The sequence below is a fragment of the Puma concolor genome, chromosome B3 (assembly GCF_028749965.1).
Source record: "Puma concolor isolate L17-30 chromosome B3, mPumCon1.1.hap2, whole genome shotgun sequence".
Taxonomy (NCBI): domain Eukaryota; kingdom Metazoa; phylum Chordata; class Mammalia; order Carnivora; family Felidae; genus Puma; species Puma concolor.
This window is the reverse complement of record NC_141672.1, coordinates 22722343-22743571: the sequence shown is the minus strand read 5'-3', so window position 1 is coordinate 22743571 and position 21229 is coordinate 22722343. Positions and strand designations below refer to the sequence as shown.

The 21229-nt window shown below is 43.0% G+C and overlaps 2 protein-coding genes and 1 long non-coding RNA gene across 7 annotated transcripts in view; 2 read left to right on the top strand and 1 right to left on the bottom strand.

The window, feature by feature from the left end:
- The window catches only part of LOC147579798 (uncharacterized), a 93625-nt gene extending 88422 nt beyond the window's left edge, over positions 1 to 5203 (top strand). Inside the window, exons 2-3 of the mRNA XM_086709093.1 lie at positions 3864 to 3948; positions 4944 to 5203. Coding sequence (XP_086565219.1) covers positions 3864 to 3948; positions 4944 to 5158 — 300 coding nt within the window. The 3' untranslated portion in view covers positions 5159 to 5203. The remainder of the gene's footprint in view (positions 1 to 3863; positions 3949 to 4943) is intronic.
- The window catches only part of STON2 (stonin 2), a 153798-nt gene that overhangs the window by 65104 nt on the left and 67465 nt on the right, over positions 1 to 21229 (bottom strand). For 3 of the 5 annotated variants that reach the window (XM_086709088.1, XM_086709089.1, XM_086709090.1), the window contains one exon: positions 10206 to 10286. The exons of the other annotated variants lie outside the window; for them this stretch is intronic. In XM_086709088.1, the coding sequence (XP_086565214.1) occupies positions 10206 to 10286 (81 nt within the window). The remainder of the gene's footprint in view (positions 1 to 10205; positions 10287 to 21229) is intronic. 5 annotated transcript variants of the gene reach the window in all.
- On the top strand, positions 5853 to 19346 carry LOC147579797 (uncharacterized). Its single transcript, XR_015252124.1, has 3 exons — positions 5853 to 6190; positions 6399 to 6493; positions 18679 to 19346. It is a non-coding gene; the product is annotated as an uncharacterized LOC147579797 (long non-coding RNA).

Here is a 21229-nt window from a genome sequence, read left to right as displayed (position 1 = left end):
CCGTATTTCCTGTGAATTCACAGTTAAATCTAGAGGCTTGACTCAATTCATGTTTGGTTTTTGGACAGAATAGTTACTTGATAGGTGTTCTTGTGTACTTCCATCGGGAAGCAATTCATATTTGATTACCTCTGGTTGTGTGCACTTGGCAGCACTGAGAATCAGCGTCGAGGGCATTACTTCATGGGGACTGGAAAATGGTGATTTTTCTCCCTTTACTTCTTCATTTATTAAATGGGATGCTATTATTATTAAAAGTTGATATTTGACTGAAATTAAAGCATGAAATAAAATGAAAGACAAAAAAAGAAAACCATTTTTGTCTGATATATTTAAAATTTTTTTTTAATGTTTATTTATTTTTGAGACAGAGAGAGACAGAGCATGAACGGGGGAGGGGCAGAGAGAGAGGGAGACACAGAATTGGAAGCAGGCTCCAGGCTCTGAGCCATCAGCCCAGAGCCCAACGCGGGGCTCGAACTCACGGACCGTGAGATCGTGACCTGAGCTGAAGTTGGACGCTTAACCGACTGAGCCACCCAGGCGCCCCTGTCTGATATATTTTAAACAATATATCAGTTCCTTCCTATCTACATATCTCATTAATAATGAAAAGATCATTTTAAAGTTTAATTAAAAAAAAAACTACTCGGGGGCGCCTGGGTGGCGCAGTCGGTTAAGCGTCCGACTTCAACCAGGTCACGATCTCGCGGTCTGTGAGTTCGAGCCCCGCGTCGGGCTCTGGGCTGATGGCTCAGAGCCTGGAGCCTGTTTCTGATTCTGTGTCTCCCTCTCTCTCTGCCCCTCCCCCGTTCATGCTCTGTCTCTCTCTGTCCCAAAAATAAATAAACGTTGGAAAAAAAAAAAATTAAAAAAAAAAAAAAAACTACTCTACTTATGAGGGAAACCTTCGATCAAAAGGTAGAGAAGGACTGGTCCATGGTACATCATTCAGATTCAAATGTGATTCCTTCAATTGTGAGCTTTTTTTTTAATTTTTAAAAATGTTTATTTATTTTTGAGAGAGAGAAAGAGTGTGAGCAGAGAGAGAGAGGCAGAGAGAGTCAGAGACACAGAATCTGCTGCAGGCTCCAGGCTCTGAGCTGTCAGCACAGAGCCTGATGTGGGGCTTGAACCCATAAGCCGTGAGATCGTGACCTGAGCCAAAAGCAAGAGTTGGACACTTAACCGACTGAGCCACCCACGCACCCCACAATTGTGAGCTTTAGGACTTTGCTCAAGGTTTTTGGCATTCTTACCTTCATTTGGCATCCTTATTCTCTTTTCTCATCTATAAAATAGGCATAATAATGCCTGTCTTATGACTCCTGTGAGGATTTATGGTAAAGTATGCAAAGAGCCTGTTCCAGTGGCTGAAAAATAGTAGATGCTCAATAAATTATAGTTAGTACTAGTTGTACCATTGTCTCCCCTGTAACTAGCACAGTGCCTGGCAAACAGCAGTAGCTCAATAAATGCTGGGTGGAAAAAGTGCTGATTCTTTTTACTCTGTCCCAAGCTGATGGTGCTTTAATATTTCAAGACATTGGGGATACAGATGTGAACAAAAAGTCCCGTTCATGAATTTATGCAGGAATGGAAGAGGGAATTCTTTGCTCCCAGGGGAATTATTCCAGTCGGCTCTTTTGAAAATAAGTCCTATTAGTAACCCATGGTGTCAGGACATGAGAGGGCAGCACGACGAGCTCAACTACATGAGAAGACATGAGAAGACATCAATTTTCACCAAAAGGAAAATATACCAGCATTGTCATCATATTTGACCTGAGGTGCATTAAGGCCTCACTCAGTGTGGTGGGTTTAACTGTGTCCCACAGAAATGGAGGCTAAAGTCCTAAGCTTCAGATTTGAGAATGTGACTTTATCTGAAAATAGTCTTTGAGAATGTAGCCAAGTTAATATGAGATTTTAGTACATCTAAATCTGATGACTGGTGTCCTTATAAGAGGCACCAGAGGTATCAAGATACACAGGAAAAAAGACGGGATGAAGATAGAGTCAGAAATTAGTTATGCTGCACAAACCAAGAAATGGCAAGGATTGCCAGTAAACTACCAGAAGCTACAAGAGGCAGGAAGGACTGACTTTTCCCTACAGCTGAGGGAACATGGCCCCACTGACATGCTGTTTGGGATTTCTAGCCCACAGAACTGTGAGAGAAAAAATTTCTCTTGTTTTAGGTCACCCAGTTTGTGGTAAGTTGTTATGGCAGCACTAGGAAACGAATACATCCAGTGAACCAAGACCAAAGGTATAGACCAATCAGCCCACCTGTGCCTGTAACTGTCTAGTGAGAAAGAGGAAAGGAGAGGGGGGAATCCCAGACAAGAGAACCTGTTCCATTTTAATTCATCTTGTATCAACTGGGCCTATGACTGACTCTTCAAAGCTATGCAAGTACCAGCAGGCAAGCCTGCTTTACCTGAAAAGCAAGTAGGCAGAAGTCATGGAACTTGTTGGCACTGACACTTTGGAAATGAGCATGCTCTCTGTGGAATCTGGCAGGCGGAAAGGGGCAACAGTGCTGTCCAGGCAGGCGTGATGGGGACAGCACTCTAGCCTAGGCATCCACCTTTCTATCCTTACTGTATCTCAGGAAGGCTCTATGGTCTAAAGGTGATGCTCCCAAACACTCCGGTAGTCACCTAATCATGCTGAGCCCCAGCAGACCACCCCTCAACAGTTAGAAGTCAATGCAACGGTGTGGTAGGGGACCTGGCACGCAGATGGTACTGGCTTGGTACCCTTTGCAAAACCATTGTCTGGATATCTGTAAACAGAAAATTGTGATGGGGGCCATTCACAAACACTCACTGGGCCCCCTTTGTGTGCCAGGCACTGGGCTGGACACTGGAAAAATGAAGAATGAGCTACAGTCTTCGATAAAGTGATTGGATGGGACGTGGGATCGGAGATGGCTTTTTTCCTTAAAATGTCTTTTCATGTTATAATAATGTTTTACAATAAAATGCTTAAAATTGAAACTCAGATCTAATTTTTTTTAAAAAGATGTGGGAAAAGCGGTCACAGGCAGCTGTTCTGTTATTTATTTATTTCACAAATATATATGTGTATATATTTACAACACTGCTCAATCCTTCAGCAAGGCAATGCTCCAGGCACCTAGGGAGATAGTGCTGCCCTCCAATTTACCCCCACCCACACTGCACGCTAACATGGGGTCAGTAACACATGATTTCACACTTAATTGGTAGCTAATTATTTCAGATGTGCTAGTTTTATTTTCCCGGATTAGCTCCCCCACGGCAGGAATTCTCTCCTTTCACACCATCTGTTAGCACCTACTCAAAAGCCCACCATGCCCCAGGATTAGCTGGCCTTGCAGATGGAACTCTGTGACTGACTTCTACCTTTCCAGAAAACGAGCCATGACAAGCTGCCCCAGTGGTTATGTTAGGGCAAGGGAGGAGGCAGAAGAGACTGTGACTAAGCATCCCGCTCACTTTTAGGATCTGTTTAATCATTTCCTATTGGTTTGCCCTGAAATGGCACCACTGAGAGCATAGGGCAAAACATGCGAGTGGTCTAAGGGATCCACCTATGAGGCACCAGTGCCCAGGAGACAGATGTGAGCATGCATGTACACATGCGTGCATGTGCACTGGCATGCGTACAACACCTGCAGCCTAAAGCCAATAAAGGCCTTCTCAGCGACTTTAGAATTTTATTGTCCACTGTGGCTGCCACAGATGCTTGGGATACTTGCTGGAAGCAACAAGGAGAATTGGCCCCACACGTCTCGGAAATGTGGGGGCAGGCATATTAAGTGACAGACACTGTGCTAAGTTCTTCACATCTACTCTTTTATTTATTCCATTCAGAGGCGCTACCAGGTTGTCCTGACCCTGTTTCAGTGGTTGGGAAACTGGCCAGAAGGGGCAGAGCCGGATTGGATCTCGTGCCTTGGTGAGTCTAGCAAAGACTTCCTGCATGACCACAGTTCAACGCTATGGCCATATGTGCTGACAGAACCAGGATCAAGCAAAACTGTTAGTCCCCAGCCTTTTTTTTCTTCCATACCCAAAGCCATTGCTCACCAGTAGAAGCACTGAACTTTGGAGAATCAAATGATTCCACAAGGCTGGCCTCTACACATACCTCCAGCCTTGGACAGAGGAGAAAAAGAGAACCCCACTGTTAACTACCAAAGTAAGTTGAAAAGCTGCATCCTCCCTCCTCTGCATGCTCAGCAGCTAATTGAGGTTAGAGCCATAGAAACCAAACAAAAGGCTCCCAGGAGCCCACACTGCCTAGTCTAACTGCTGCCAGCCACTGTGGGAAGAGAAAAAGGGAGCCCCTCCCTCCTTCATTCCTCAACAGCTTAATGAAGATTTGGCCTGTCATCTTCCCAGGAACAAATTCTGTGGCTATCTGAAAGGGACTGATTTTTATTCTCAAACAACATAGCAGATCCACCTTTGAAACCAGAGTCAGCAATAAAATGGGTCATAAACATGTATATGAGGTTATAAGACCTGAGAGGTGACTGGATTTCTCCCAGCCCTAAAATTAAACTCCTTAGGAAGTCCCTCAATGTCACCACTGGGGAGGGAGGGAAAGTTGGTGGAGGTCATGGCTTTCACTGTGCCACTAATACAGATGGCACTTTTTAGGCCAGGACCTCCTTGGTCTTGAAGCTACAGGCTTAGCTGCCTGATGCCATGTACCAGCAAATGAGAATACCCAGCTTTCTTTGCAAGTTAGGCATGATTCTGAAAAAAAGCCACATTCACACTCTAAAATGTCCACGATTCTAGCATACAAATGGCAGACTGATGGACTGACCAACTGAATGAATAAATAAGTACCATAAGCAAATACTATCTTTGAATCCAGCAAAGAAAACCCAATCATTTTCTTCTTAAAGTTATTTTTTAATCTTCTTTAAATCCCTCTTTCAGGGAGAGAAATTTCCCGGGAAGAAGCTGTCATGATTCAGAAATTAGAATATTTTACTATTAATATCTCCAAGGGCCTTGAACTTCTTTGTCGTCTTCGAAGAACTAAGCCGACAAGTTGGCTATTTCTGGGACTGAGCATGTCTAGCTGTTTTCACAAAGGGAAGAAGTTATCACATGAAAACAGATTTTTCCTTTATGGGTCTAAGACATGGTGATCATAATAACTCTAATTATTATTAGTGACTCTAAAAATTATTATGATTTTATTGGACGATATGACATCTATTAAACACATCTACTATATCAAGTGTTTTTCTTTGTGTATTATAGTGTTTTTATTCACCTTCATAAGAACCCTCTAAAACTGTTACTAGATGGGTCTAATTTTGCATATGAAGACACTGATGCTTGGGGCCCCTGGGTGGCTCAGTCGGTTAAGCGGTCTGATTCTTGATTTTGGCTCAGGTCATGATCCCAGGGTGATGAGATGAGCCAGGTCAGGCTCTGTGCTGGCTGTGGAGCCTGCTTAAGATTCTCTCTCACTCTCTGCCGCTCCCCTCCTAAAAATAAATAAAAACAAAGACACTGAAGCTCAGAAAAGTTAAGTGCATTATACAAAGTCAAACTGCTAGTAAGTAGGGAAGCCAGTGTTCAAATTAGGCAGCTAGCCTCCAAAGGACTAGTGGGTAGATGGTAAAGTGATACCTCATCCACTGCAATGGTATATGAACACAGCACAGGTTACCTCTCTAGGAAGTGCTTCCTTCAAAACAAGAGGTGTTCAGGCAATGACTACCAGAGTGAGAACTTCAGCTGCACTTGGGATTCAGGTCCCTGGTGATACTCAGCTCTGCCAATTCCACTGCATTGCACTACTTAGTATCAACACGCTTTTATTTTCTAGGTTTGGACGGATCCTATAGATAGATTTTTCATCTTTGTCAGAAAATATGTCATTCAAAGAGCAGAGGATCAGTTTGGGATCCCAGGTGATATCCCAATTCCTATCTAAAGAAAAGGTCTTGGTTTGCACACCTGTTCTGAAACTGCCTCTCTGCCTTTGTCTTGGAAGCGGACGGCAATCTGAGCTTGTCAAAGTTTCTGTTCTAAAGCCAGTCTCTGCAGTGGGAAAGATGCTACACGGCACCTGCAGTGCACATTACTCTCAAGCAAGCTCCAGTCAGAATGGATGTCAAGGTTCAAGCACGGCCATGAGGCTAAAGATAATCCTGATAATAAGAGGCCAGGTAAGACTCCATTAAACCAGCCTTACGTAAGTCACCGTGGTGCCTCCAGAGCATTAGTAACTGGCCAAACCAATGCCCACGTCCTCTCTGTTGGAAGTGCTGAATCTAACAAGTACCTATAAAAGAGAAGTGAAATAATATATTTGTTGAAAGATGACTCATTTTTCCTCCCTGTTTTTTTCCTTCTCTTCATTTACTTAAATATTAGGAGACCATTCAAGTCTCACCACCCATTATATAGCTTTCAAAACAAAGGAGTTTGATAATGTGCTGAGTTCATCATCCAGCCATGAATTAATTAAGGTAAGAATCATGACCAAGTTTCTAGAACCTCTAAAATAGTGAAAACAACCACCTTTTATTTTTCTGAGGGCCCACAACTAGAATTCTAGCCCTTAAGCAAGCTCTTCATATCTGTCTCCCTTTCTGCTTCCAGTTCTTTGCCAATGTCTCCAAAATGCCTTTCCTGGGCATCTGGAAGAAAAGGGATCTTCCTTTAGGGATCTGAAGCACCTGGGCTGTTGTTACTTCCACAAGTGAGGCTGGTGCAAGGAAGCCCTGGCAAGTGGAAGGCAGAGATAGAGCAGGGGAAGAGCGGTGAAGAATAAACACGCCAGGAGTTTTGGAAACACCCAACAGCAACTGGTGTGCCACCACGGGGAGCCAGGCTGCTCTCCTGAATAAAGATGTACTGCCCCTTCAAGCCATCTCACTTATAAAATTAATAAGTACTGGGGCGCCTGCATGGCTCAGTTGGTTAAACGTCCGAGTCTTGATTTCAGCTCAGGTCATGATCCCAGGATCGTGGGATCTAGCCCTGCATCTGCCTCTGTGATGAGCATGGAGCCTGCTTAACGTTCGCTCTTTCTCTCCCTCTGCCCCTCTCTTCCACTCATGTGCACACACACACTCTATCTCTAAAATTAAAAAAAAATTAAAATAAGTACTAGGGATGTAATGTATAACATGATGAGCATAGTTAACACCACTGTAGGATATACAGAAAAGCTACTAAGAGAGTAGATCCTAAGATTCTCATCACAAAGAGAAAATTTTTTAATTTTCTTCTTTTATATGAGAAGATGGATATTAGCTGAACTTATTGTAGTAGGCATTTCACAACATATGTATATCAAATCATTCCATGGTACACTTTAAACTTATACAGTGATGTAAGTCAGCTACTTTTTTAAATAAAACTGGAAAGAAAGAATGCCTTCCTTCCCAAAAGACTGGCTGCCAATTTTAACTACAAGAGTCAGCACTAAAAATGTGACCCTTTCCCTGTATGAAGACTGACAAGAGATACTCTCCAAGAACCAGCTCTCTGTGGTAATGGAAAGGAAAGGAAATAGGAAGAAAGAACTGAGAGAAAGAAAAGAAGAAAGTAGGGAACAAGAGATCTTAGTACAAACCCTAATCATGATGCTCTCAAAACTGACCAAGTATGTCTTCCCCACCGTAACATTCCTGCTGTTTCCATCTAACAAGATGTTCAGGGACGGTCTGGAGAGACAGATGAAACAGAAGAAGGTGCTGGTTGAAGAAAAGCCACTGTTTCACCTCTCAAGACCTGTTCTTTCTTTTGGTTCCATGGACACAGCTGGACTGTCAGTCCTGTGGCTACATGAAAAATCCTGCATCTACAAGGGAGATACAGGACAGAATGGAGGGAGGGGGAAAAGATCTAAATTAGAGGGAGACCAGGATTTCAAACCACAGCTGTGCATTCCACAAGCTTCATAAATAATATTCTTGGATTTACTATGGAGTCAGTCCTGCCAAAATTTACACTACAACTTGAAACCTAATTGAGGAAGGTCTTTCAAAATAATGTCAACATGAGGGGCACCTGGGTGGCTTGGTCGGTTGAGCGTCTGACTTCAGCTCAGGTCATGATCTCACGGTCCGTGAGTTCGAGCCCCGCGTTGGGCTCTGTGCTGACAGCTCAGAGCCTGGAGCCTGTTTCAGATTCTGTGTCTCCCTCTCTCTCTGCCCCTCCCCTGTTCATGCTCTGTCTCTGTCTCAAAATTAAATAAACGTTTAAAAAAATTTTTTTTAAATGTCAACATGAGAAAAGGCAACATTGAAAAAACTGTTTTGTTAAGAGTAAGAATTAATGAAGCATATTTAGGGGAGAGAGAATTTAGTGATGTGGGAGAGAGACAAATACACAATATGCAATGGGGTGGTGCTTGAAGGAGCTAGGTTCTTGATCAGGCAAAAGGATCAAATCAAAACTTTGGTTTTTAGCAGAGCTTAGCAGCATAGAGACTGTGAATATCTGGTAGGAGTCACCCAGGACTGACAACTGTCCAAGGGTATGGTGGCAGGTCAGGGTTCTCTGACTGAGGACTCTAAGGCTACTCGTAGAGTATTGAAGAAAAAAACTGCCCTTGGGGTCCAGCCAGGGTTGGAAAGCAAGTGAAACCAGGAAATCACCCAAGAAGTTCCAGCTGAAAATGAGATCCGAAGCTTGGCATGTCATAGAACAGCTGAGAGGACAAGTTCCAGTAATAGCTGACATCTATATAATGTTCCTGGTTTATAAGGTAACTTGACATTGCCTACTTCACCTTATTTCTCAACAAATCCTGTGAGGTAGTCAGGTAGAGTGGGTATCACTATCGCTGTGTTCCCGATGAAGACATGGAGACTTGGAGAGGTGAGGTGATTTGCCAAAGTCTTATCGCTGCTAAGCTGGAGAGCAAGCCCTCCAAATGCTCATTTCACTACACCAGGACCTCAGAGTACTGGAAATATCATTAAAGGAAAGATAGACTTAAGAGGACATAAGTCAAGGGCCAACATCAGCAGTGTGATGTGCATGAACTGGGCAGACAGTGGTAGAAGTGGGGCACTGGAGGTTCACCTAAAAGTGTGGAATGATGGCAGGTCAACAGTGGCACCGAAAGTAATTTAGGGGAGTGGGCATTACACTAGTCCTCCCAAGGTTTGAGAAATTAAGGCCACTGAGAGAGCAGGGGAAGCCAGACTCCTTCAGGACAAGGAATTATGAGGAACACACTATACAGGCAGAGAAGGCCGGAATATTTCCTCACCAGCAGCTAGGGTTCAACAGCTACAAGACGGCTTGGGGTAGAGTGAGTGTATGCATTAGTGAGTGAATAAATGAATGGAAGCCAAAGGAGCAGGGCAGAGGGTTCTGACCTCCAATACATGATCAGCAACAGCACGGCTGAGCAAGATTTCAGGCCAAGAGGTGGTAGGGTTCCATCAGTGACAGGAAAGGAGGTAGAAGAGGTCATGGAACCTTCCCAAGATTCTAACTAGAATATTAGTGTGAGGATGTGAGAACTTCTGTGAGCTTCAACTGAGACAGCATACGTCAAAGTAGCTGATGGTGCCTGGCAAATGGTAGGTACTCAATAAACTTTGGCCAAAGCTGCAATTGAGTCACGTGGACCTTGGGGAGTTTTCTCCTCACTGTTGACTTGTCTCTCGGTGAAATGTTTACTGATACTATTCTAGGCAATGTGTTTGAGGTGATCTAATAAGGAATCAGACATTGACATTGCTCTTACCCCCAGGGCACATCTGATAGAGACTACAGTATAATCGGGTGGCGAATATTCACTTGGTCAGCAAATAATTATCAAGCATCCGCTATGTGCCAGGCACTGGTGATACATCAGCAACATCACAAAGTCTCTGCACACACAGAGTTTATGTGGGCACGACAATCAGAAACAGGCAAATATCCTCAGATGGGGTTAAGTGCAATGGAGAAACACAAGCAGGTAAGGAGACAGTAAATCGGGTGCAGGTGACTCTGTGTTAGATGGGGTGATCCAAGAAGGTGGTAAACGAGCAGAGACCTGAATGGAATAAGAGAGCAAGATATGTGAAATTATTGAAGAACAGCCTTGCAGACAGAGGGAACAGCAAGGCAAAGAGCCTAGAGGCACAGAACACCAAGTGTTCAGTCTGGGATGAATATGATAAACAAGAAGTTGGTAGGGACACAGTGGAGCTACTGAGAAGTGACTCCTACCTTGGGGTGTTTGTGCATCTCTGGGGCGCATGACAAGGAATCCAAGGTGGCTTCCCAAAGGAGTAGGCACTTGGGCTGGACCTTAATAGAGAAACACCATTTGTACTCGTGGCAAAGGAACACTGCAAAGCAAAGTCCAAAGGGAGGAAAGCAAAAGGTGTATGTGTGGAGAACAAAAAAGTTTGGTTTGGATGGAGAGCACATTTGATAGAGGGAAATGGTTAAAAATCATACTGGAAAGGTAAGACAAGGCCAGAATTGAGGGAAGAGGGAGTGGGCAAGAAATGGCAGAAGGTAAGGAGACATGTAATTTTTGAACATGTACTATCCACTAGGCATGGGGATAGGTACTTTGTAATATTTCACTTAATTTTTATTTATTTCAATATATTTCTTAGTAAATACTTCCTGATACACATTGTCAGCCTCATGTTATAGGTGAGAAACAGGCTATGGAAGGTTACACCTGAGTGTGACTTGTGGATGTTGAGGTAAGGAGGTCAAAGTTTGGGCAGGGGAAATCACGGAAGGTTTGTAAACACAGGAGGGACATGGGCAGCACCATGCCACCCTGGGATGAAACAGGCTGCGACTCCAGGACCAGGGGACAAGCAAATGACAGTTCAGATCTCAGACTATCAAATTCTGGGATTAGTGGTCTTATTTCTCTTGTATTCCCAAGGCCACAGGGCACAACACTAGGTCTACATTAGGTTGTCAGATCTTGATTAATAATCTACCTGACCTGAAGTTCATAAACAAGAAAAGCACAGCACCTGTTCAATGTACTCCTCCTTGTCTTGTGAGTGAGGTTATGTGTGAGACACCGGGGCTGTTCTTTCTGACAAGTCAAAAAGGAATGACTTACAGGTCCTTTGACACTGAAAAGTTGCATTTGTTTGTTTTAAATAAAACAGATTGTAACACACCAATACAATGGAACACTACTCATCAATAGAAAACAATGAATTACTGATACATGCAACATGGATGAGTCTCCAAATAATTATGCTGAGTGAAAGAACCCAAATTAGAGAGGCTACTGTATAATTCCATTTCTATAAATTCTTGAAAGTGCAAACAAATCTGCATAAGCAGAGAGTGGGTACTTGGGGCGGGAGGTGGGGGGACAGTGAGAAAGGGAGGGTTACAAATGGACACGAGGAACTATTGGGTGTTCCTCAGATATGCTCATTATCCTCATTATGGTGATGACTTCACAGATGTATATGTGTGTCAAAGCACATCATGCTGTACATTATAAATATTCATAATATAGTCTATGTCTATTACACTTCAGTAAAGCTGGGGAAAAATATAATGGTGTAGAGCTTAAACAGGGGCCCTGTAATCGTATGAATTTCTATAACTTTTGTGGCATAGACTTCTCATGTTCGTAAATATTGGTGTTCTCTGCTTTCTGGCCACATACTTAGGCCACATTTTCCAGCCTCTCTGGCTATAAGGCGTGGCCAGGCCCTGAGTTCTGCCAATACGATGTTCTCCTTCCCCTCCCACCCACTACCTGACTGGAGGAGACTCTGAGGACACATCGTAGCTTGGGTCCCTGCACTCTGGAGCATGGAACCCTGTCCCCACCCTGCATTCACAGTGGTATGAATGAGAAATAAACTTGGAACCATATAGAAACACTGAAATCTTGGACTTGTTAGAGTGGTTAGTCTCCTAGACAAGGACATTATATAAATAATAATAATTAATAGTTAGCAATATAATATACAGTCTATTAAACCTATAAAGTATAATGTAAAGTGTATCATTAGTATAATGTGTTATATAGTACATATTAATAAATTAATCAGTGTATTAATATTCCTAATACCAACATTAATATTGGTAGCAGAACAGAGAGCAAACCATTGAAACTTAATAGGCCTTAGTTTCCTCCTCTGTGAAAAGGGAGGTTTTTCTGCTTATCTCACAGGCTACAATAAATAATAAATAAAATTATGTATGTGAAAGCTTTTTGAAAATAAGCGTACCTTTCACCTACAATATAATTACCGTAACTGCTATTATGAATATCTCTATTTGATTTCCTGAGGCCTAGTTTATGGTTTTACTTCCAGTGAGGTCCAGGTGACTTTTCTTTGTTCCAAGCCAGAAAGACCTCACCCTTAGCTCTAGTAAGTGCCTCATACTTGATATGATATGAGAAGATAGAATCTGAAGACCATTCATGGGGACCATTCTTTTTGGTACAAGACGGGAGACACATGGGTAGATATATTCAAATGTAAATTCATAGATAATGGATACATTTAAAAAAAATAAAAATACTATCCACTATTCTTTTTGTTGTTGTTGTTAAAAAATTTTTTTCAAGTGTTTGTTTATTTTGAGAGAGACAGAGACAGCGCCAGTTGGGGGGGGGGGGAAGAGAGAGGAAGAGAGAGAATCCTAAGCAGGCCCTATTGTCAGAACAGAGCCTGACATGGAGCTTGAACCCATGAAACTGCGAGATCATGACCTGCGCTGAAACCAAGAGGCAGATGCTTAATCGACTGAGCTGCCCAGGCACTCCCACTACCCACTATTCTTCATATTAGGGGCTTCATTTGTATTTTCTCATTTTATGAGTTTCCCCCCAAAATCTGAACCTGAATTTGATTTCTGGAAGGTCACAAGGGAAGTGACAAAAGACAGATGTATCGATAACTGAAACCATCACTACTGGAAAAAGGACCTGAAATGTCACTGAATGCTAACAATTCACCAGCAGCAACAGAGGGATCACAGCAGTATGGGGCCTGTACATGCCCACTCAAGAACTCCAGTCAACTCCTGGGATTTGTTTCAGACTCTCCTGGGAAGTGCTACCATGCACATTACAACAAAAAGTTGTGCCGATATCATATTTGAAGTGGGTAAAGTAGGACAACTTCAACGAATGTCACCTCTTCATTTTGGAATTAGTGACCTTAACCTAAACGATGCCACAGTTAACAGATAAGCCCAGAATCTCAATGGCTTATTACAAGATTTACATCTCACATCTGTCAAGAATCTGCCACGGCTCTGTTGCACATCATTCCAAGGCCCAGGCCGGAAGAGTGGCCCCTGTCTAGACCATCAGACTCACCCCCAAGCATTGGTGGGCACTGCCCTAAGGATTCAGATGCTGGCTAACATAGGTCTCAGGATTTAAAAGTACAGACCAAGCTAAAACCTGTTAAATGAAGTATATCCTATCCTCCTTGATGAGTATGTGTTCATAACAAACCAGAAGGCCAAGATGGAATGGCAGCTTGTTAGACCCCTTGGGGCTCCACACAGAAACATCACTGTGTAGGAGGAAGTGGCCCCGCCTGAGGCTTGCCCCCTTCCTTCTCCTCCAGCCCAGCCCACCCCAGCCTGCACTGGGGAGGCTCCCCCTGGCCCCACACTCAAGCTCCATTCTCAGCCCGTCGGCCTGGGGCTGCACACACCAGCAGTGTGGGCTGTGCCTGGGTGCACAAGTCCAGGACGAAGCCAGGGAGCAGGCCCGTGGCTGTGTAGGAAGAGGGTCCTGGAGTCCTGGGTACAGGGACTGTGCTCTGGAAGATGGGAAGTGAGGACCAGTGAAGCCAGAGGAACACCAAAACAGGGTCCAAGCCAGGGTCTGCCTGAGGGTGACATGTGGGGGCTCTGACAAAGGGAAAAGGAGTGGTGTTGGAAGCACATGGAACTCTGTGCCTGAAGTATCACGTCCACCTGCATTTCACCGGCCAAGCCTGATGTCAATGGGGCAGGAATAGAATATCATTCTGCAGGAGTGTATATGTGTGTGTGTGTGGGGGGGGGGGGTGCTACATCAGAGAGAAGGATGGTGAATATTTTCACCAGGAATAGCATCTTCTTTCCTTAGACACCAGTACTGGGATGTTTAAGGAAGGAGGGGGAAAATATTCAGGAGTTTGAAAATAAACATTAACAGCTCACAACTGGTTGATCTCTAAACACAGTGAAATGGCAAAGTGCCTTGCAAATAGCAAACACTCAGTGAAAAGGGGGGAACTGGACTGAAATATGCCAAAGTGGAAAATGCCCCCACAATCCCAGCATCCTCTGCAGGAAAAGGACAATTACTTGGCAAAGGGAAAACAGTAAGTCTCCCGGGATACATTCTGGCTCAAACTAATAACGTGTTGCTTGAGGCAACCAATTTGTACAAAACAAGCCAATCCTGAAGTCGGGGGTGGTGGGGCGGAGGGGGGGAGGGTGAGCAGGCGGGGCATGCAAGTAAACCCGGCAGCTGCTCCCGAAACCCCCCCCTGCCCCCCCCCCCCACGCTGTCCTCCCTCCCACCGCTTCTCAGGAAAGCTTTTCCTCCGGATCTCACTTCTGCAGAAAAAAGGCAGACACGAGTAGTTTCACAGGCATGTTGAGTGAGCCCACCCTTCAGCCAATGAGATCTGAGAGAATAAAAGAAACTGCCTTTCTGTAAAGGTGGTTTATAAAAACTAGCCAGACATAAAATAGAACATATTTGGGGCTTGATTTAGCTGTTTTTCTACAACTTTAAGAAATTTTCTTACCACCGACTGGATGCTAGCTCTTAAATAGGAGGAATTCTAAAAACTACATTATATTGTCATCGTCATAACGGCAACTCCTTACCATATTCCAGGAACTTTATGGACCTGGTTTCATTTAACCCTCAGAACAAGCTTGCAAGGTCAGTATTGCCATTATTATTTCCATTCCGCAGCTGAGACACTAAAAGTCAGTGTGATTAAATAATTTGCTGACGGGGCACCTGGGTGGCTCAGTTGGTTGGGTGGCCGACTATAGCTCAGGTCATAATCTCTCGGTCTGTGAGTTCAAGCCCCGCGTCGGGCTCTGTCCTGAGTGCTCAGAACCTGGAGCCTGCTTCCGATTCCATGTCTCCCTCTCTCTCTGCCCCTTCCCTGCTTGCTCTCAGTGTCTCTCTCTCTCTCTCTCTCTCTCTCAAAAATAATAAATAAAAAAATTTAAAAAGAAAATAATTTGCTGAATATCACAGAGCAGGAGAGTAGCGGAGATGGTGTTTCGTCTATCAAACCCAGAGAACGACAGCTTTCCATTACACTGTAACTACCTCCTGTCAAGAATAAACAACTAGCATTACATCAGTGAAAACTTAAAGACAAGTACATGACTGCAGTATCTGAAATACTAGCCACCCCTTTCTAAAGCAAAGAGGCCAGCACTCAATACTTTCCCCCAACAAATAAGCCTGCCCCAAACAGACACATCTATCATATAAAAACTTTCAAAATAGCTTCTGTAACATATTTAATTTTCTAAATTCATTTTTCATTTTTTATTTTTTCTGATTTTTAGAGTGATCTAGGAATATTATACATAATTCAGATTTGCAGAAATACAGTAAGGAAAGTCCCTGAGATAATCAATATTATCAGTTTGGGATATATCTTGCCAAACTTTTTTCTATATACTTAGATACACACACACACACACACACACACACACACACACACACACACACACACGCACACACAGACGAATACAGCAAAAGTATATATAGGCCAATATAGCAAAATGATTATACATTCTATCCTCTAACCTTTTTCTTTTTTTTTTTTTAATGTTTATTTATTTTGAGAGAGAGAAGCGGGGAGGGGCAGAGAGAAAGGGAGACAGAGAATCCCAAGCAGGCTCCAAGTTGTCAGCACAGAGTCCGATGTAGGGCTTGAACTCACAAACCATGAGATCACTACCTGAGCCAAAACCAAGAGTCGCGCCACCCAGGCACCCCTTTAACCTCTCTTTTTCAATTAACAATATAATTGGATCACTTTCCCTGACTGCATAGCATTCCATTTTACTTGATTACTTGGTTGGATATTTGGGTTTTGTTTGCTTTTACTAATATAAACAGTGCTGCATGGCATACTCAGGTACATGTCTAGTTATTTTCTAGGGACAAAATAATAGTTACAGAGTGTGACATTTAAATTAATACTAAGGGTTAGAAAGGTCTTTCCACACTCCAGGCATGCAAAGTCACAATTCTCCACTCCCAACACAAGAATGCTTTCAATCATTTACACTTTACCAAGCTAACAGATATTCTTGTTTAATCTGTACAACTGAATAGGGATTAATCAGCTCTTTATATCACTTCTTTGCATTTCTTCTTTTATGAACGAACATATTTACTTTTGAACTAGCATGTAAGCCAACGAGTCTAGCAGGACCCACCAAGCCATTCTGTAGATAAGCAGGTGAAAAGGCTGAGCGAGGGATTTATTAAGCATAAGCAATTCCTTTCCCCTTAGTATAGCTGTGAGAAGTAGGCTCTAAGTGGAGCATCAGATGCAGATTCCAGTTTCTACAGCAAGTCACACTGCTAATGATGGTTCCAGAAAGACTATAGATGACGAGTGTATAGTGTCAATCTGCATATCTTGGGCAGGGAAGGGAGAAGACTTTTAAGTTGTGTTTCCATCATGTTATGGGCTGAACTGTGTGTCCCCAAATTCATACGTTGAAATGTTAACCCCCTAGTATCTCAGCATGTGGTTGTATTTGGAGATAGGGTCTTTAAAGAGATTGTTAAATTAAAGTGAGGTCTCAAGGGTGGGCCCTAATCCAGTATGACCATCCTTGTAAGAAGAAGAGATCAGGACACAGACACACCTAGAGACAATACCATTTGAAGACATAGGGCAGAGACTTCAGAAGAAACCAACTCTACTAATGTCTTGATCTCAGACTTATGGCCTTCAGAATTATGAGGAAATAAATTTCTGTGGTTTAAGCCATTCAGCCTATGGCTGCCCTAGTAAACAAATACAATTAGCACTCCACATAAGTTGTCCATTTCACAGTAAAAGAGCTGATGAACACCCTTGGTGCTTCCACTTTGAAGGGCTAACATGTTGTTGACATTTATAACCCTGTGTCTAGCACTTCTCTCTGTTTCTAGATGAACTGTAAGATGGTGACATGAATTTGTTCTTGACGCTCATGGCAGATGTGACTCCTGCCAAAGACAGCTGCCCTTTTAGAGGAAATAGCATAATCCATTTCCTCACTTGATCCATAATCTATTTCCTCACTTAAGCTGAGAATTCATTCTCTCCCTTGAAAGAAGCATGAAAAGTTAACTCCCATTTCTGAAGAAAGCCTATGTTAATAAAACATTAATAAAGAGCCTTTCTTTTTTTTTTTTTTTTTTTTTTTTAAATTTTTTTTTTTCAACGTTTATTTATTTTTGGGACAGAGAGAGACAGAGCATGAACGGGGGAGGGGCAGAGAGAGGGAGACACAGAATCGGAAACAGGCTCCAGGCTCCGAGCCATCAGCCCAGAGCCTGACGCGGGGCTCGAACTCACGGACCGCGAGATCGTGACCTGGTTGAAGTCAGACGCTTAACCGACTGCGCCACCCAGGCGCCCCAATAAAGAGCCTTTCTAAGCTGAGGACTTTGCAAATGGAAGGAAGAGATGCCACTGTGGTAAAGTCAGGTAAGGTGAGAACAGATCTGTTAGGAAAAAAGCACTTTAGCACATCTTCAATAAGATGGCCTGCCACTCACTGCAAAAGAGCCCCCAAAGAGAATTACAAAGACCTAGACCTTGTCCCACCTAGACTTCAGCACCAGGAAAAGAAATGTGTGACCTAAAATACATTAGCTTGGGGGTCAAGAGACTTTCCATGGCCATGTCCCATCAAGGTGCCAAAATTATTAAGAAAAAAAAAACAAAAAAAACCCAACATGATTCTTTGGATCTGAGGGGCTTTTAACTTGTTCATGAGTGAACTGAACCCTCAAGAAAGAGGATCCATTGCTTATTTCAGGGGGGAAAAAAGAAGATAAAACGTTTAGAGAGGACTGAAATGAAGAATAGCCAGTTGTGCCTGGCCAAAAATCTCTTAGGGTTTTAAATGATTCAAAGGGTGGGTAAGAGACAAGGAATTATAAGGCCTGACTCTGCTGCTAATACTTAGTCCTTGGCTTTCCCCCCCCCATAAAATGAAGAAATTCTACTAAGTGATCTCTTAAATTTCCTCTAACTTTAAAGGTCTATGATAGTTAAAGGATCCAAACCAATCATTATGATCCCAGACAAAATACGAAGCCGTCTATTTCCAGAAGCTTCTGGGCTAATGACAACACTTGAGAGGGCATGGCATACTAGCACTGTGGTTTGAGCTTTTTACGTCCACTGATATTTTGTTGAGTTTGAGTTAACATTTTATTACCTGAAAAAAGCACAGCTCATGATTCTTTTTGGAGCCTGACTTTGCTGGGTACTGAGTGCTTTGCACAAGAGCCTCAGTGAGCAAGCCCCAATCTCATTTACACCAGTGATATTATACCACTCACCCGGGGAGCTACTTAAAGTGGAATATAACATCTTAAATGGGTGAATCTGATGACATACATTTAAAATATTCCATAAAATAATTAAAAATTATGACCAGATAAACTCATTTCTATTTTTCCAAATTCTCTTTCTAGATGAGTATGCTTGCGACCAAGGTACCTGGAAGCAAATTTTTCTTTTTTCTGAGGTGGGAGGCAAGGATATAACATTGATGCAATCTGGCAACAAGAGATGTGACTAAAAACATCCACTGGACACCTCATTAGTTCCAGACACTGTACTGGAGACCAGACTGTTGGAACAATCCATGTAGGAAAATATCGGTGTTGCTGCCCTCAAGGACCTGAGTATCGTCGGGAAATGAATGAACCACTCAAAGACCTCTCCTGCCAAAAATAGAAGAGCTGGAACAGGTACTATGGCCTAGAGTAAAGCTGGGGAGAGAACTTTCTCAGGGTAGCTCACTCAGGAATGCCCCATCTTTAGGAACATACACGGCACAAAGTAAGGATTCTGCATGAGAAAACTTCTTTTGAATTTTGTCTTAAACAATCAGTAAGACTTTGTCATATGGGGGGAAAAAAAGGAGTTACTCAGGGTAAAAAGCAGGAGTAAGTAGAGGAATAGAAATGGAACATTTTGGGGCACCTGGGTGGCTCAGTTGGTTAATTGTCTGACTTCAGCTCAGGTCATGATCTCATGGTTCGTGGGTTCGAGCCCCATGTCAGACTCTGTGCTGACAGCTCAAAGGGTGGAGCCTGCTTCAGATTCTGTGTCTCCCTCTTTCTCTGTCCTCTCTCTCAAAATAAATAAATAAATAAATATAAATAAACATTAAAAAAAAGAAATGGAACATTTTGAAGCATAATGAGAGAAACAGTATGATTGGGGTTCGATCCATTCTAAATACTAAATGTCTTTTGAATCTGTTCAGTTTCCTCTAATCTAATCCAGTCCCCTAGACCAGACCACCATATACGCCACCCAGATTACTGCAGTATGTTAGCACTACCAGTAATATAACCAATAACTACCATGATTCCCAAGGAGCAATGAGATGAGTGATCCTTTGAGATATCTGTCACAATGATAATGTGATATGGAAACACCTGTGATTTCTGTTGATGATTAAGTGGGAGGTACTTCTAGTACCACTGGGGTTTGTTGCCTGCATCCATAATTGAGGGAAATGCTCATTGTACTAACTTCCCTATAGGTGAGAGACAATAAATACCTATCCTCCAAATTCATGGCCCCTCTGGATTCTAAGTGGTCACAAATACCCAGTATTGATCACCTATTTATAACTGAAAGAACAGAACATCTTAAACTCTGCCTTCTGGGACTGGGTACAGAGAAGTGGTCCTTCCAGTGAGCTTAGCCACAAGAGGGATACAGCTGCAGAGTGTTGACAAGCCTCGGTGTCAATCTCAATTTTGTCACTTAACTAATGTGTGGCTCTGGGCATTTGTGTCCTCATCTATAAAAGGAAAATCATAAGACTGAAAAGAACACCACAGAAGATAATCAATAAAAGGCATTTCAGCTGTCACTTCCTCTTTAGGATTGACGCATTAGCAATTCTACAAATGACTTGTAGAATTTGATTGGAGACCACGTTTGTTTTTTTAATTTTTTTAAATGTCTATTTATTTTTGAAAGACAGACACAGAGTACAAGCAGCGGAGGAACAGAGAGAGAGGGAGACACAGAATCTGAAGCAGGCTCCAAGCTCTGAGCTGTCAGTATAGATTCCAACGCAGGGCTGGAAACTCACAGACCACAAGATCATGATCTGAGCCCAAGTTGGACCCCCAACTGACTGAGCCACCCAGGTGCCCCAGGAGGCCACAGTTTTTAAGTTAAGTGGTCCCACAATATCTAGTTTAGATTCTCTGTTTGGAACACAGCATCTTAAACTCTGCCACTCTTTCTCAGATTTTGCTCCACACATTTGGTTTAATAGCCACAATAACCTATTTCACTAGCACAGAAAAGCCTTCCCCAACTCGCCATCTTTGCACTGTGGTGACTAAATAGGGAAGAGACTGCACAAAGTATAAGACAGGTGAGATTCTGAGACACCCAACTTAGAGAGTACCCCCCACCATACCCACACACAACCATGTACATTAATTTTTAAAAAAACATTTAAAAGGTTACAGCAATCCCCCAAAACAGAACAGGAAAAAAAAAAATGAATGGAGACCGCCGGAGAGCTGCCCAACATTTTTTGAAGACAGGGGAAAGAGGCGTCCTTCCACACGAGCTGCTCCTACGCGTCCTCTTAATTCCTTCCCATCATGAAGCTACAGTTCAATTGGCGAACACACTTAGGCATAGGTAAATGGAGAGCAGGTCTGGGGAGAAGGGTCTCACAGACCCATATGAGAGTAGTTGATTTCTTCCACAAAGATCCGCCGTATAATTTCAATGTGCCAGGCAGCATGCTGAAAATGTAAAATGAGGAACGTGGCGTGGTTCCTGCTTCCAAGAGGGCCTCAGTTGAGTGGGACCCCCAAACAAGTCATTGTTGTCCAATAAGATGAGCTCATAAGGGACATTTGCACTTACCTCCTGGGGAACGCATAGGAGGCAGCAACAGCTGTTCAAAAGGGTCTCTATAACCGCTTCCCACAACCCACTGCGTTCATAAACACTGGCCTCTCATGGCACCAGGCAGTT